This window comes from Lygodium microphyllum, chromosome 23, assembly GCF_053477565.2.
Source record: "Lygodium microphyllum isolate KBCC chromosome 23, Lygodium_microphyllum_v1.1.10, whole genome shotgun sequence".
Classification (NCBI taxonomy): domain Eukaryota; kingdom Viridiplantae; phylum Streptophyta; class Polypodiopsida; order Schizaeales; family Lygodiaceae; genus Lygodium; species Lygodium microphyllum.
Window position 1 is genome coordinate 102,194,277 of NC_141157.1, and position 14,451 is coordinate 102,208,727.

Below are 14,451 nucleotides of genomic sequence, written 5' to 3' on the forward strand. Positions count from 1 at the left end.
TATTACATGAGCATGAGGGAGGGGGCTTTTTAAACAGAATAGATAAACACATGCATGAAGGAAAGCTATTTATTAACTTTATGTACCAATCTTATGTGTAGCATAGGGAATAAGGGCAATGAGATTTTAATCTGTGGTAGATACATTGTTCTCACAAAGACAACTCAAAATGATGAATAGGCCAACCATGATCCAAGACACATGTTTAAATAAGACTTGATTCTTTCATTACCATACACTTTGTCCATCTTATAGCATGCCAAAAATAAAAAATTCCAAATGACACTCTATATCATAAAGTTGAGCTTTGTTTAGTCAATTTCAAACGTTCCTCTAAGACCTTCATGTTGAGACTTCAAGCTCAAGTTGCATGCATGCCTGACATGTCACCTAGGTGTCTAGCTGTCTCTAGCATGTGTGCATCACCGAATAAATCAGGTTATGACTTAGATGGAGTTAATAGGACAATGTGGTTTTTGATCTACTTAGAAAAAATATGTATTAGGCTACTTGGTTGTGTGTGTGACTATCTTTGAATAAGAAGAAAGAGATAATACAAGACCTGCTTGCTCTGTGTGATGAAATCTCTCTCTCTCTCTCTCTCTCTCTCTCTCTCTCTCTCTCTCTCTCTCTCTCTCTCTCTCTCTCTCTCTCTCTCCAAACATGGTATCAAAGCCATGTTAGTCTGTGAGCTTGGCTATTGCAAGAGTTAGGAAATAATGACGTACGAAGTGGTTTGCAAAGGGAGAAGAAAGCGCTAGCAACCATAGCTCAAGAAAAGATTATTGGAGGGTGTTGAGTTTTATGCTTGGTGGACCTTATTGAGGCTGCTTAACTGGGTGATATGTCACATGAAAGAGGTCATTTTGGATGAGCATTGAAAAAAGAAGATAGGCTATATATATATATTTTTTAAAAGGCGATTTAGAGAAGCTTTGCACCAAATTTCTGTGCATGACAATCTGAACAAAGATAAGGATTGTGACTATTGTGGCAAGTATTGTCACGATTGTGGGAGAGAAGGAAGGAGTCTCGCTTGAAGCTTTCTTGCTTGCACAATGGGGGAAGACACACAAGGGTGGAGGCTGAAAACAGTTTTCCTCTTCTTAGTTGTGTAAGCCAAAAGAACTCTAGTACAAAGAAATAGAAGAACCCTCTATATGGGTCTCAAACCAAACTCAACTAACTAAGGTGGCATACTAACTGAGCCACGAACTAGAGTAGATAAGGATAGCTATCATGTAGCTATTATTCATGGGCGGTGTACCAACCGCATCTGCAACTAACACGTCGGTGACATAAATGCACAACGGTCACCCTGGCGTATCACGAGTGGAGCTCGATATCTCAACACTCCCCCTCGAGCTCAATCCCAATTCCTGCACACCAAGCAGGTCTCTGAACTTGCGCAACTTCTCTGCGCCCAATGCCTTCGTGAATATGTCAGCTACCTGATCCTTTGTGCTGACATAAACTAGATCAATAAGACCTAGTAAAACCCTCTCTCGCACATAGTGATAATGCACCTCAATGTGCTTTGTTCTAGCATGATAGACTGGGTTATTTGCCAAGTGTATACTACTCATGTTGTCACAATAAATGACAACTGGCCCATCTGTAGACTGATGCATATCATAAAGTAGCTTATGTAACCAAGCTACCTCACATGCAGCCATTGCTGCACCCCTGTACTCAGCCTCTGTGCTCGACAAGGCAACTGTAGGCTGTTTCTTGCTGCTCCAAGTGACTGCAGCACTCCCAAAAGAGAACACATATCCACTGGTAGATCGTCTATCAGAAATACTACCAGCCCAATCAGCATCAGTGTATCCATGCAGCTGTATCTGAATCCCAGTCTCATAAAATAGTCCATACTGCAATGTGGACTTCACATACCTGAGTATGCGTCTAGCCGCATCCAAATGTGGTTTCCTTGGAGCCTGCATAAACTGACTTACCAATCCAACAGCATAGCTCAAATCTGGCCTGGTAATAGTCATATAAATCAAACTTCCTACTATGCGTCTGTACATAGTAGGGTCTTCTAGAAGCTCACCTGTAACTGTGCTCAGCTTCACATTCTGCTCCAAAGGAACTGAAATAGGCTTACAGCCTGTCATCCCATATTTGGACAGCATGTCCAATCCATACTGCCTCTGCAAGAGCTGTATCCCACTTGGTGATCTAATCACCTCAATGCCCAAGAAATAACGCAGCTCTCCCAAATCCTTCATCTCAAACTTCTGCTTCAATAGCATTTTCACATGAAGGATATCTTCATCACTGTCACCTGTCATAATCAAATCATCAACATAAATGACAAGTAGCATAATACCTTTCTCTGTTTTTCTCACATAAAGTGAGAAATCTGCCTTGGAAATCTGAAAGCCAATAGTGACAAGATACTGTCCTATCTTGTCAGACCATGCTCTAGGTGCTTGCTTCAAGCCATACAAGGCTTTCTTCAACCTGCAAACAAACTCAGGATGAACATCATGCACATAACCTGGTGGCTGCTCCATATAGACCTCTTCTTGCAAGTCACCATGCAAGAAGGCATTCTTTACATCCATTTGATGTAAAGACCATTCCTTTGATGCAGCCATAGCAATGACTGCTCTTACGGTTGCCATCCTTGCAACCGGACTGAATGTTTCTTCATAGTCAATGCCATATGTTTGTGCATACTCCTTGACTACTAATCTTGCCTTGTATCTGTTTACAGAACCATCTGCATTGTGCTTCACCTTATAAACCCACTTACAGCCAATTGCATTCTTACCTTTAGGCAATGGTACTAACTCCCATGTAGCATTTGCTTCCAAGGCATCCATTTCTTCATCCATGGCTTTCTCCCATTTTTCTTTTCCCATGGCTTGCTCAAAAGAAGTGGGTTCTGGTTCCTGTATCACTTTGACCATATATGCATAGTGAATGGCTGTAAATCCATCATATTTCAGCCTATCCACAGGATATCTAGCTCTCGTAGACCTGCGCAAAGTAGGTTCACTCCCAGGTGCTCTCAAAACATCCCTGGTCTTCCTTACTCCAGGTGTAACAATAGAAGGAATACCCAACTCATCATCAATGCTCTGTTCTGAGCCACTGGATTCACCATCCACATAAGAGTGACCTGCATTCACATCAAACATGGGCTGATCAACCTTCTCTTTTCCTTTTCGTGATACCTGCATACCACTATCTGCATTACTTTGAGAAGATTCTCCTGATCTCAATCTGCCTGTCCATGGCGAAGAATGTGAACCACTGCTAGAGGACGCTCCAGGTCCACTAATATTTTGTGACTGCTGCAGTGAATTCTGTGCAGCATTACCATTTTGTGCATCTACATCATCAATCACATTTACTGGTTTATACCAGCTACTCATCTCATCAAAAACAACATCTCTGCTCACTGTAAACTTACGAGTAGAAGGGTTATAGCATCTATACCCTTTTTGCTGCAGAGAGTAACCAATAAAGATGCACTTCTCAGCTTTTGGATCCAACTTGGATCTCAGCTCATCTGGCACATGTACATAGGCAATGCAACCAAAAATTTTCAAATGAGAAATATCTGGTTTCCTACCAGTATACCTCTCCTCTGGAGTCATTCCATGTATTGCTGCAGTGGGAGTCCTGTTCATTATGTAGACTGCTGTAGCAACTGCTTCAGCCCAATAAAAATCTGGCAAGTCTTTTTCATTGAGCATGGCACGAGATACCTCTCCAATATGCCTGTTTTTCCTTTCTGCAATTCCATTTTGTTGTGGGGTATAACTGCATGAATATTGCTGCTTTATGCCATGCTCCTGCAAGAACTTTGCAAACTCATTTGAGAGGTACTCTCCCCCTCCATCTGACCTTAGGCATTTTATTTGCAGACCTGTTTCTTTTTCAGCCATAGCTTTAAGAGTTTTGAAATGCCCAAAAACTTCACTTTTCTTTTTCATAAAATACACCCAAACTTTTCTGCTATAGTCATCAATAAAAGTGACAAAATAATGACAGCCTCCAAGAGATGCAGCTTTAGTAGTCCACACATCAGAGTGGATTAATTCCAATGGCTTCTCACTCTCTTGAACATGTCTAGGAAATGGTTTCCTTGCCTGTTTTCCAAACTGACAGGCTTCACATACCTTATGCATTTCTGCAACCTTGAATTTCGGCAAACCTGCAACAATATTTTGGGCCTGCATTGATTTAAGTCGCTGTACATTAACATGACCAATGCGTTTATGCCAGATATCAATATCTGCAACTACACCGGTCCCATGTGCAAACATTGCTGCACTCAACTCAGACATGTCTGCATCCAATGTAAACATTCTGCCCTTCTTCTTTCCTTTTGCTATCAAGCGACCTTTATTTTTCATATCCTCAACAAAGCATCCATGAGGATTAAATCTGACCTGCAAGCCTTGCTCAACCATTTGACCGACAGAAACCAGATTCTTGGTGATATTCGGGACATGAAATACATCGGACAGGTATTTCTTTTTCCCATCCTGCATAGACAAGGGAATTTTTCCAATCTGCACAATAGGATGTGCAGTATCATCACCAGTCTCCACAAATCCTGGTTTTTCCATTTTCCTTGCATCCTCCATCCATTCTGCATGACCTGTCATGTGGTTTGATGCACCTGAGTCAACATACCATACATCATTGCTTTCTTCTGCACTTGTCACAGAATTGTTCATGTGCTGCACCATGAACAAATGCTCATTTCTGTCATCACCCTGTCTGCTAGAAGATGCATAATTCCCTTGTTGCAGTTTTCCATTCATGATGTCATTCTGCTTTTTATAGCAGTCTTTAGCCATATGACCCATTTTACCACAGTAGTAGCATTCAACATTACTGTTTGCATTTTGACCTCTTTGCCATCCACCACGACCTCTTTGGCTCCCCCTGCCTCTAAAGTTACCACGTCCTCCTCCATAGGACTGGTTTTCTTGAGTTTGCTGCATATTCTGATTTCTACCACGGCCTCCAAATCGGCCTCCTCTACCTCTGCCTCTACCTCTTCTAGCATTTGAGTAGAAGACAGCTTCTTTTGAAGTTCCTCCTGAAGAAGATGCACCACCATTTCTCTGCTCCTCAGAAATTAGAAGAGCAATCAACTCCTCAAAATCAGGAAATCTTTCACGGACGGAAATGGATGTCCGAAACTGCGCATAATCCTTTCCTAGACCATTCAAGGTCACAGAAACTAAATCATCATCTTCCACGGGCGACCCAATGGAAGCAAGTGCATCTGCAATCTTCTTCACCTTCATGTGGTAGTCATTGATGCTCATACTTTCTCTTTGCACGTTATGCAACTCTTGCTTGAGCTGCATTTTCCTGGCTTGCGTATTTGTGCTATACATTTTTGACAGAGTATCCCATGCCTCCTTTGGCGTACTTGCATCCTGAATATGCACAATCATAGAGTCTGAAATGCTGATAGACAGCCAATACATAACTTTCCTGGCTCTCTCATGCCATGCTTTAAATGCCTGCATTTGCTGTTGATTGGGAACATCAGGAAGAACTGGTTCTTCTTCATTTCCTGCAACAAATTCCCAATATCCTTTTCCCATAAGGAAATTCGTCATTCTAAACTTCCATGCTTGGAAGTTGTTCTTGTCAAGCTTTTCAGTGACAATCTGTGAAAGAGAATCAGATGCCATTACAGAAGACTGCAAAAAATTCTGTCACTGCAAAAACCACAGCTTCACCCTCACAAGGGAAAATCTGCAAAACTGGCGAAAGTGGTATTTGACCACACAGTCACTTCCTAGTGACGATTTTGCATCAACAGGCAACAGGGATGATTCTGTAACTCCCAATGTCTCTGCGCACAAGCATACGATGCAATTTCTACAGTAACTTTTCACCGACCTGTAGAACAGTGGCTGCACAGCATAAAACTGAGCCTTTTCCTGAGTGCGTGCAGAAAACTTCCGTCTGCAAAACAGGCCCCGAAATGGCCTCAAATCAAAAAAACAAGGTCGCCAAGGGCTAAAGCCCTATCCCGCAGCATATACTGCCCTCTTGCTTCACCGCGAAGGGCGTCTCAACCTGAGACAATGCACTCTTGCAATTTCCGGCTGTGCTACCTGCAGAGATCTGCTCCCAAAACAGAAAATGAAAGCAACACTGCTCCTCTTACCAGACCACCGCGAGCTTGGCTTGCTTTCTTGAGCTCCTTACCACGAACAAGGCTCTGATACCATGTCACGATTGTGGGAGAGAAGGAAGGAGTCTCGCTTGAAGCTTTCTTGCTTGCACAATGGGGGAAGACACACAAGGGTGGAGGCTGAAAACAGTTTTCCTCTTCTTAGTTGTGTAAGCCAAAAGAACTCTAGTACAAAGAAATAGAAGAACCCTCTATATGGGTCTCAAACCAAACTCAACTAACTAAGGTGGCATACTAACTGAGCCACGAACTAGAGTAGATAAGGATAGCTATCATGTAGCTATTATTCATGGGCGGTGTACCAACCGCATCTGCAACTAACACGTCGGTGACATAAATGCACAACGGTCACCCTGGCGTATCACGAGTGGAGCTCGATATCTCAACAAGTATGTCCACATTGCCAAATAGTGTTGGAAAAAATAGGTTCATCAAAAAGGCAAACAATAGGCACATTATGTAATCAAGTCATACAGAGGATGCTTCCACTGACAGATTATTTGCCATGACATATGTTCAAGACTGTGCACCTAAGAATGTTGAAACAGATAGTGTTTGATACATTGATTTTGGAGCTTCAAATCACATTACACCTCATGGTGATTGGTTTACGAATATGGTTCGTGAAAATAATGGATATGTGTGTACAGGGGATGATACTCATCATACCATTGAGAATAAGGGCGTGGTACCCTTGGTCATACATGATGGGTAGATCTACATGATGTATTGCATGTGTCCTCCATTACAAGAAACTTGTTATCGGTTGGTTAGATGACTGAACGGAACTTGCAAGTTTGATTTAATAAACACGACTGCTTCATAGAAGAGTTTGGTTATGGTTGTAAGCTCATTACTCGAGGTCACAGACATGGAAGAATGTTCACATTGGATGCAACATTACCTCAGCTGAAATAAGTCATATTTGCACAAGGACGAGGCACCATTAGGGATTTAGAAATATAGCACAAAAGGGCTAGTCATGTAAATATTCAACGCTTGCAAGCTATGTAAAGAAAGCAGCTTGTGATAGGATTACCAATGTTTACATATAGTGAGATCGATCATGTCTATGTTGCATGCCAGTTTGGCAAACAATCTCGCCTTTCATTTGTAAAACATGTTCAGGAACAGTACGAGACCATTACAATTGATACACTCTATGTATGGGGACCAGCCCATAATGTCTCTCTGCGAGGATCTAAATACTGTGACTTTTATAGATGACTTTAGTCGGTATACCTGGGTATATATCTTGAAACACAAGGACGAAGTGTTTGCTATTTTTAAAGAGTTCAAAAGGCAAGTTGAGAAGGAATTTGACTGCTACATCTCATGCTTGAGATCTATCACTGGTGGGGAATATGTATCTAATGAGTTTGATCGATACTTAGCTATAAATGGCATTCGCAAGCAACCCACATGTAGTTAGACCCCACAACAGAATGGTGTGGCTAAAAGAAAAATAGAGATCTTATGGAGACTGCTCGTGCGATGCTAAATGAAAAAAACATGCCTCTGTACTATTGGGCTGAGGCTGTTATGATAGCCATGTATGTGCTGAATCGAACCCCCACTGCAGGTATACATGACATGACTCCATAAGAGAAACTGTATCGGCACAAGCTTGACATAAGTCACATGAAAGTTTTTGGCTATATTGCCTATGTTCATATCCCTAATGAGAAATGTAAGAAATTGGTTCCTAAAGCACACGTGTGTGTTCATTGGTTATGCATATGAGAGGAAAGCATATAAATGTTATGATCCATCTACTAGAGAGATATTTTTCAGCAGAGATGTCATATTTGATGAAATGGCTTCAAGGTATCCATCATCTACTATTGTGCCTGCTGCTAATATGCCTTCAAATTCAGGTTCTCTTATTATTTCATAGCAGAGTGCTTCTATCTTCGGGCCTACATGTGGTGGATCCTCTAATGTATCATCGTGGATGGGCAGGACTGAGAAGCTTTGCATCATCATCCATTGACACCATTATGTCAGCGAGGGGATGATATTTTTGGCATGATGACTCCTGGTATGATGACTTCTGGTTATGATTAAACTGACAGTCTTGATAGTGAACTTGGTATTCCATCTGTTTTTACACATGATGCTTGATCGAGCAGGCATGTACCACCTCATGAAAGAGGGGAATCGAGTAGTGCACTGCAATTGAGACGCTCACAGAGGGTCAGGTACCCAGTGGATAGGCTCACATACAGTGGATATTCTGCACCTATGCATACATGACAAAGATTATGGAGTATAAAGAACGTGCTACGTTTGCTGAAGCAGCAATGGATAAGAATTAGTGCAAAGCCATGGATGAAGAAATGGCTGCATTGACTGAAAATCAAACTTGGGATCTTGTTTTATTACTTGATGGTAAGAAGACCATAGGTTGCAAATGGGTGTATAAAATCAAATGCAAGTTTGATGGCAGCATAGAGAGATATAAAGCTAGGTTGGTTGCAAAATGGTATGCTTAGCAATATGGCTTAGATCATGAAGAAACTTTTAGCACTATGGCCAAGATGGCAACCATTAGAACAATAATTAGGCCACAAATCCTATTTATCATGCCAGAACGAAACTTATTGAAGTACACTATCATTTCATTCGTGAGATGGTACTTGCAGGAAAGGTGGAACTCCTACATGTGAAGATAGATAAGCAAGTAGCAGATATCTTTACCAAGTCCTTAGGTAAAGATAAGTTCGCTCACTTTAGATAGCTACTCAGTGTACAACTACTATCTTGAGCTTGAGGGGGAGTGTTGAGACTTCAAGCTCAAGTTGCATGTATGCCTGACATGACATCTAGGTGTGTAGCTATCTCTAGCATGTGTGCATCACTGAATAAGTCGGGTTATGACTTAGATGGAGTTAATAGGGGTGTGGTTTGACCTACTTAGAAAAAAGATATATTAGGCTACTTGGAAAGTGTGTGTGACTATCTCTGAAATAAGAAGAAAGAGATAATACAAGAGCTGCTTACTCTATGTGATGAAATCTGTGCGTGTGTGTGTGTGGGTGTGTGTGTGTGCATGTGTGTGCCTTTGAACACTTCAGATACATGTACAAGACAAAAAAAGATGAAAAACATATTCTTCAAAGCCTTTCTAAAGAGGATGTTCTTCAATAGCCTGCTTCCATTTAGAGATCATATGACAAGAAGGCAACTTCACCATAATAAGGCTCCAAAGCAACAATTTGTTGAATCACTACAATTGCGAGCATATATTTAATAAGAATATATGAGCTCTTTAGGCTTCCCAAGGCATGCTTATATAGATGAAGGGTAGTCCTTGTCAATAGATGAAGAGGGGGCTTGAACCACCCCTCATATCACAATTTATCCCCTAATTTATTACAAGTTATGGGCTTCCAAACAATCAATAAATTCAATACATGAAAGAGTATTAAGAAGCACAACCTTGAATCCTTCCATTGCCCCAACTCTAAAGTTCCTTTGTCTATGGGAGGTTACTCAAATGCCCACCTCTTAGTTGAGTTCCCAATGTTATAAAGTCCCCCAAATGTGGTGACACTGTGTTGGGCTTTGGTAGAATTCCTAAGTTAGACAATGGAAGAGGTCTTAGCCTTGTAGACCAAATGTTTATGAGATGGTCAAGGTGAAATTGATGAATGGCTCAAACTAGGAAAGAGTTGAGTATAAACTTAAGGTGCTTTGCATTAGGTGGTGACTGATCAAAGACCCATGTGATGGAGTTCAAGACATTAACCCCAACAAGGTGTTCTTAAGCAAGGGTTTGGAGGCGAGATTCCCTAGCCACATGGTATCAAAGAATATTACTAGGGTAGTTTATGTCATATAGGTGGGCTATGGGCAGCAAATAATTCGTATTGCATGGATAGTAAGTCAAGTCAAACTACCCACTTATGTTTAGTGTGACTAGCCAACCTTTGCATTGCTATCACATTCACCTCTCACCATGATATTGCAACCCACCATGCACTCAACCTCTTGTGCACAACACTAGAGGTGCCCCTGTATATGTTTTGATCATTTGGTAGTCATCTCCAATCGTGGAGCATTCTTCTATCTATTCTATTTGGCAATTATAGTTAATTTTAGCGCCTTGTGACATGGGTGGTGGTTTGGGTGGGGGTTGAGTTTCCCCCCACTATCACTCCATTTCTATGGAGGACATGTGGCCTTGGTGGGGTCGATGTAGCGGGGAAAGCACTTTTTGGATGTGGCGATTGCTTTGCAATTCAACCAAAGTCACCACAGGGAAAACTCACGTTCATTGTTAATCAGTTGGTTGAATTAGAAATGTTCATCACTTGGAGGTCTTTTATGAGTGAGAAAGAAAAAGCTATCCCAAAATAGATGTTTTGGGCTAGTCTACTTAGCCCTTCATGTGAGTTTGTTTGTGGAGTTAACCCATCTTAGTTGAACATTGGTTAAAGTGGATAAACTCACCACACTGCAACATCAATTGCCTGGGCTATGAGGCTTTGCAATATTTCGAAGGTTTGCTATATAGCAAGATGTGTGGAGTGGGTTCGTGTGAAAGAGCATTTCATTTCATTTCATTTGTTTTTAAGGAGTCCAAACAAAATTTGACTGGTTCGTTCCGAGAAGGGAGGAGAGCCCTAAGGGCTTCCAACGATCGAGCGACAGGTGGCGAGAGCGACGGTGCCCATTCATATGGGCGAATAGATGGGGCACGTGTGGAGCCTGGGCCCGGGTCGACCGAAAGAAGCGGTGCCAAATTGCGAGGGACCATTGAAAGCGGCGCCCTCTTCTGCCCGTCCTCTTCCTTGCCCTCGTTGCTTTTTTCTTTCTTGATTCTTGATCGTGTGCTCTCTCGCTCTCGCTCTCGCTCGCTCTGTGTGCGTGTCTCTCTCTCTGTTCCTCTCTCTCTCTGGCGGCCTAGGGTTTCCCCCATAGCTAGGGTTTCCCCGCACCTTGGGTTCGCCCCCCGCTCCCCGCCATCGCCGTTCCCCTCGCGGCCATGGCACCCTCGTCCCAGCCGCGCCAGCAGCAGCGCTCCCTCCTCCCGGCCAGCTTGTACTCCTATGGCTCGCCGTCCTCCGCCTTCTCTTACGGCCGCTCGATGTTGCAGCCGCAGCAGCAGCTCTCTCGTCCCCTGGATCTCGCCCCTCCTCGCCTGCCCCCCGCCGCAGACCCTCGCCCTTCCACCTTCCCCATCCCCGCTCCCAATGAGTCCCGCAAGATCGAGATGTACTCCCCGCAGTTCTATGCTGCCTGTACTGTTGGTGGCATCCTCAGCTGTGGCCTCACTCACATGGCTGTCACCCCCCTTGATTTGGTGAAGTGCAACATGCAGGTTCGTAAAATTTTACCGTTGTGATGTTAGACAAGTTGTTAAATCTGGTCTGTTGAGAGCGTAAGCACTTGCAGCATGTTACGTAAAGATCTCTAATGTTGTGATCATTAACAGCTTTTAAATGTGGTCCCTTGATAGCGCAAGAACTTGTCGCATATCATGTATGCAATGCACTATTCCCATTTGGACGTTGCAACAGAGCTCAATCATTCACGTGACTACATCGATTTTGAGCTTTGAGCAGCATTTCTGATGCCAATGGCTGTGGCAATAATGCAATTCAGTGAAATTATTTTGCTTTGATCTATCCGATTGTCAATGCAACTGGTTGCTTATCTGTGTTGTGATTTCAGATCTCTTGATTTTTTTGCATTTTGTCATTCGACATTCAGAAGGACGTGAGATTTGATGTAGAAGTTGCTAATTGTTCATTAAAACCTTCCAGAGTTCAAGGAAAGCCAAAATTGTAGTTGAAAAAATTGCAAATGCATCAGGAAATTCCCCACGGGATTTTAATTTAGAAGCGTTTGTATCTGCTACCCATAACGATCGTGAATGCTGCTCTCGTTTTACAGATAGATCCAGTCAAGTACAAGAGCATTGGCAGTGGCTTTGGTGTCTTGCTTAAGGAACAGGGATTCAAGGGATTTTTCAAGGGATGGGTGCCAACTCTCTTGGGATACAGTGCTCAAGGGGCGTGCAAGTTTGGTTTCTACGAGTACTTTAAGAAGTACTATACTGATTTGGCTGGGCCAGAGAACGCTGAGAAGTACAAGACCCTTATTTACCTGGCGGGATCAGCTTCTGCAGAATTCATTGCTGACATTGCTTTATGTCCTTTTGAAGCTGTGAAAGTTCGAGTTCAAACCCAGCCAGGTTTTGCCAGAGGCTTGGCTGATGGATTTCCCAAGTTTGTTGCATCCGAGGGCTACCCAGGGTATTATGCTGTATGAAAATTCGCTTAGTGTTTTCCATGCTTATGCTTTAGGTCATTGCTTACTGGGATCGTCTTGGCAGCCTTTACAAGGGTCTTGTTCCACTATGGGGTCGCCAGATTCCATGTGAGTGCCATGTCCTTGGTTTCCAAGTTAATAGTCTTTTGGATGGTCTCAACAATTGTTCTTGATCTATACTTGTGCAGATACAATGCTGTTTCCATGGTTTCAAAGTTATTAGCCATTGGATGTTCTCAACAATTGCTTTTGATCGTTCCAATGTGCAGACACTATGATGAAGTTTGCATGCTTTGAGAAAACGGTTGAGCTGCTGTATAAGAATGTTGTGCCTATTCCCAAAGAAGAGTGCTCAAAACCTACACAGCTTGCAGTTAGCTTTGCTGGTGGCTACATTGCAGGAGTTTTCTGTGCCATCGTCTCACATCCAGCTGACAATCTTGTGTCTTTCCTAAACAACTCTAAGGGTGCCACTGTTGGTGATGTATGTCTAGATATGCATTCACTGCCCCATTGATGAGTCTGATCAAGGATGTGTTTATTATGATGTGAATTGCTAATGCTTGTATGTTTGCATTTGTGAAGGCCATTAAAAAAATGGGAGTCCCTGCATTGTTCACTCGAGGCCTTCCCCTTCGAATTGTAATGATTGGAACTTTGACAGGAGCCCAGTGGGGCATTTATGATGCCTTCAAGGTTTTTGTTGGACTGTAAGTCTCTTCACTGGCACTATTTTTGATACTAATTGTCTGTGTGGTGATCTTATGACATGGTATAGAGAAGTAATGGAATTATAGCAGTTTGCAACCAATCATTTTGTTGTTTGTTGAAATTATGCAGGCCAACAACTGGTGGTGTTGCCAAGAAGTAAAATATACACTGGCAGTTCTGAATGTATCTGAAATTTGAAGTGTTATGCTCATTCAATTTTTGAGCAGAGTCTCCAGGAACTATTGCTAAGCATTTGCCACAAACCATAATGAGCTTTTGTGTCCTCTTAAGGGCACAGCCTTGTTATCTACGTACTAAGTCTTCTAGAAGACTTGTGTCTTGAGAAGTGGGGCTCTAGTGCTTGGTTTTAGCTCAATTCGACACACAATTTTGCCATTTTCTATATGTACCTTCAGATGCAGATAAACAGCAGCCAGTTGCTGCTGCAGGCCGTAGTTTTCAGAATAAAGAGAGCTGCTCCGAGATAAGTGATTTAAAGCTATTGACAATCTGGAAGGACCCTGTTTTGTTAATGAGATTGTTCATTTTTTGTCTGCCTCTTTAGATTTTCATTATGTTGTTCAAAGATTAATCTTGGTAGAAGTTCCCATCATTCTTGTTTGAACTACTTTGCTTAAGTCGTAAGAGGTAAATTGACCAATTAAGGTATTGCATCCTCCTGATAAAGACATAACTGCGTCAGCTGTGTTGTAATTGTCTGTTGCTCCCAGCAGTGTAGTTTCTGTTGCTCTTTACTTGCACTCAAGGCTTTGGAAACTGAACCCGGGATTGCAGGGCCGTATAGTGGGAGTTCCTAGAAATTCCTTAGCTTGCATTCTGTGACCTCAGAGTGGAACTTTAAGTTGACCAATGAAGGGGTTGCAGTTTCCTGATGTGGACACAACTGCATCAGTCATGTAAGTTTCTGTTGTTCGGCATTGGACATTGGACTCCATTGTGGGGAGTTCTTACAATTTCCTGTCAATGCATTCTGTAACCAAAGTGGAACCCCTAAGTTGACCAATTAAGGTATTACGTTTTCCTGATATGGACATAACTGCATTGGCAGTCTTGTTTCTGTTGCTTTAACCTGTACCCTAGGCCTTGGACACTACACGGGACATTATTATTGAGCCATTGTAAGGCATTGGACACTGCAGTGGACAACCATTGCTTGAGCAAAATAGTGGGAGCTACTGTAACCTTCATTAGCACTGCCTTTGGGAGTTACTGCAATCTTCATTAGTACTGCCTTTGGATGCAATTTTAAAATT

At 42.4% G+C, this 14,451-nt stretch overlaps 1 protein-coding gene across 1 annotated transcript; it reads left to right on the forward strand.

Annotated features, from left to right (window-relative positions):
- Positions 1-10,981: 10,981 nt before the first annotated feature.
- LOC148016549 (mitochondrial phosphate carrier protein 3, mitochondrial-like) lies at positions 10,982-13,735 on the forward strand. The gene is made up of 6 exons (XM_087663937.1): positions 10,982-11,513; positions 12,089-12,450; positions 12,531-12,574; positions 12,736-12,950; positions 13,052-13,176; positions 13,307-13,735. Exons 1-6 carry the CDS (start codon positions 11,178-11,180, stop codon positions 13,335-13,337), a joined length of 1,113 nt encoding a protein of 370 aa, XP_087520063.1. The 5' UTR covers positions 10,982-11,177; the 3' UTR covers positions 13,338-13,735.
- The last annotated feature ends 716 nt before the right edge of the window (positions 13,736-14,451 follow it).

Bases quoted from the DNA above. Each gene is read 5' to 3' on its own strand.
- LOC148016549 (XM_087663937.1), top strand. From the start codon at position 11,178: ATGGCACCCTCGTCCCAGCCGCGCCAGCAGCAGCGCTCCCTCCTCCCG. The intron at 12,451-12,530 runs GTATTATGCTGT...TCGTCTTGGCAG, and splicing joins GCATCCGAGGGCTACCCAGG to CCTTTACAAGGGTCTTGTTC. The intron at 12,575-12,735 runs GTGAGTGCCATG...TCCAATGTGCAG, and splicing joins ATGGGGTCGCCAGATTCCAT to ACACTATGATGAAGTTTGCA.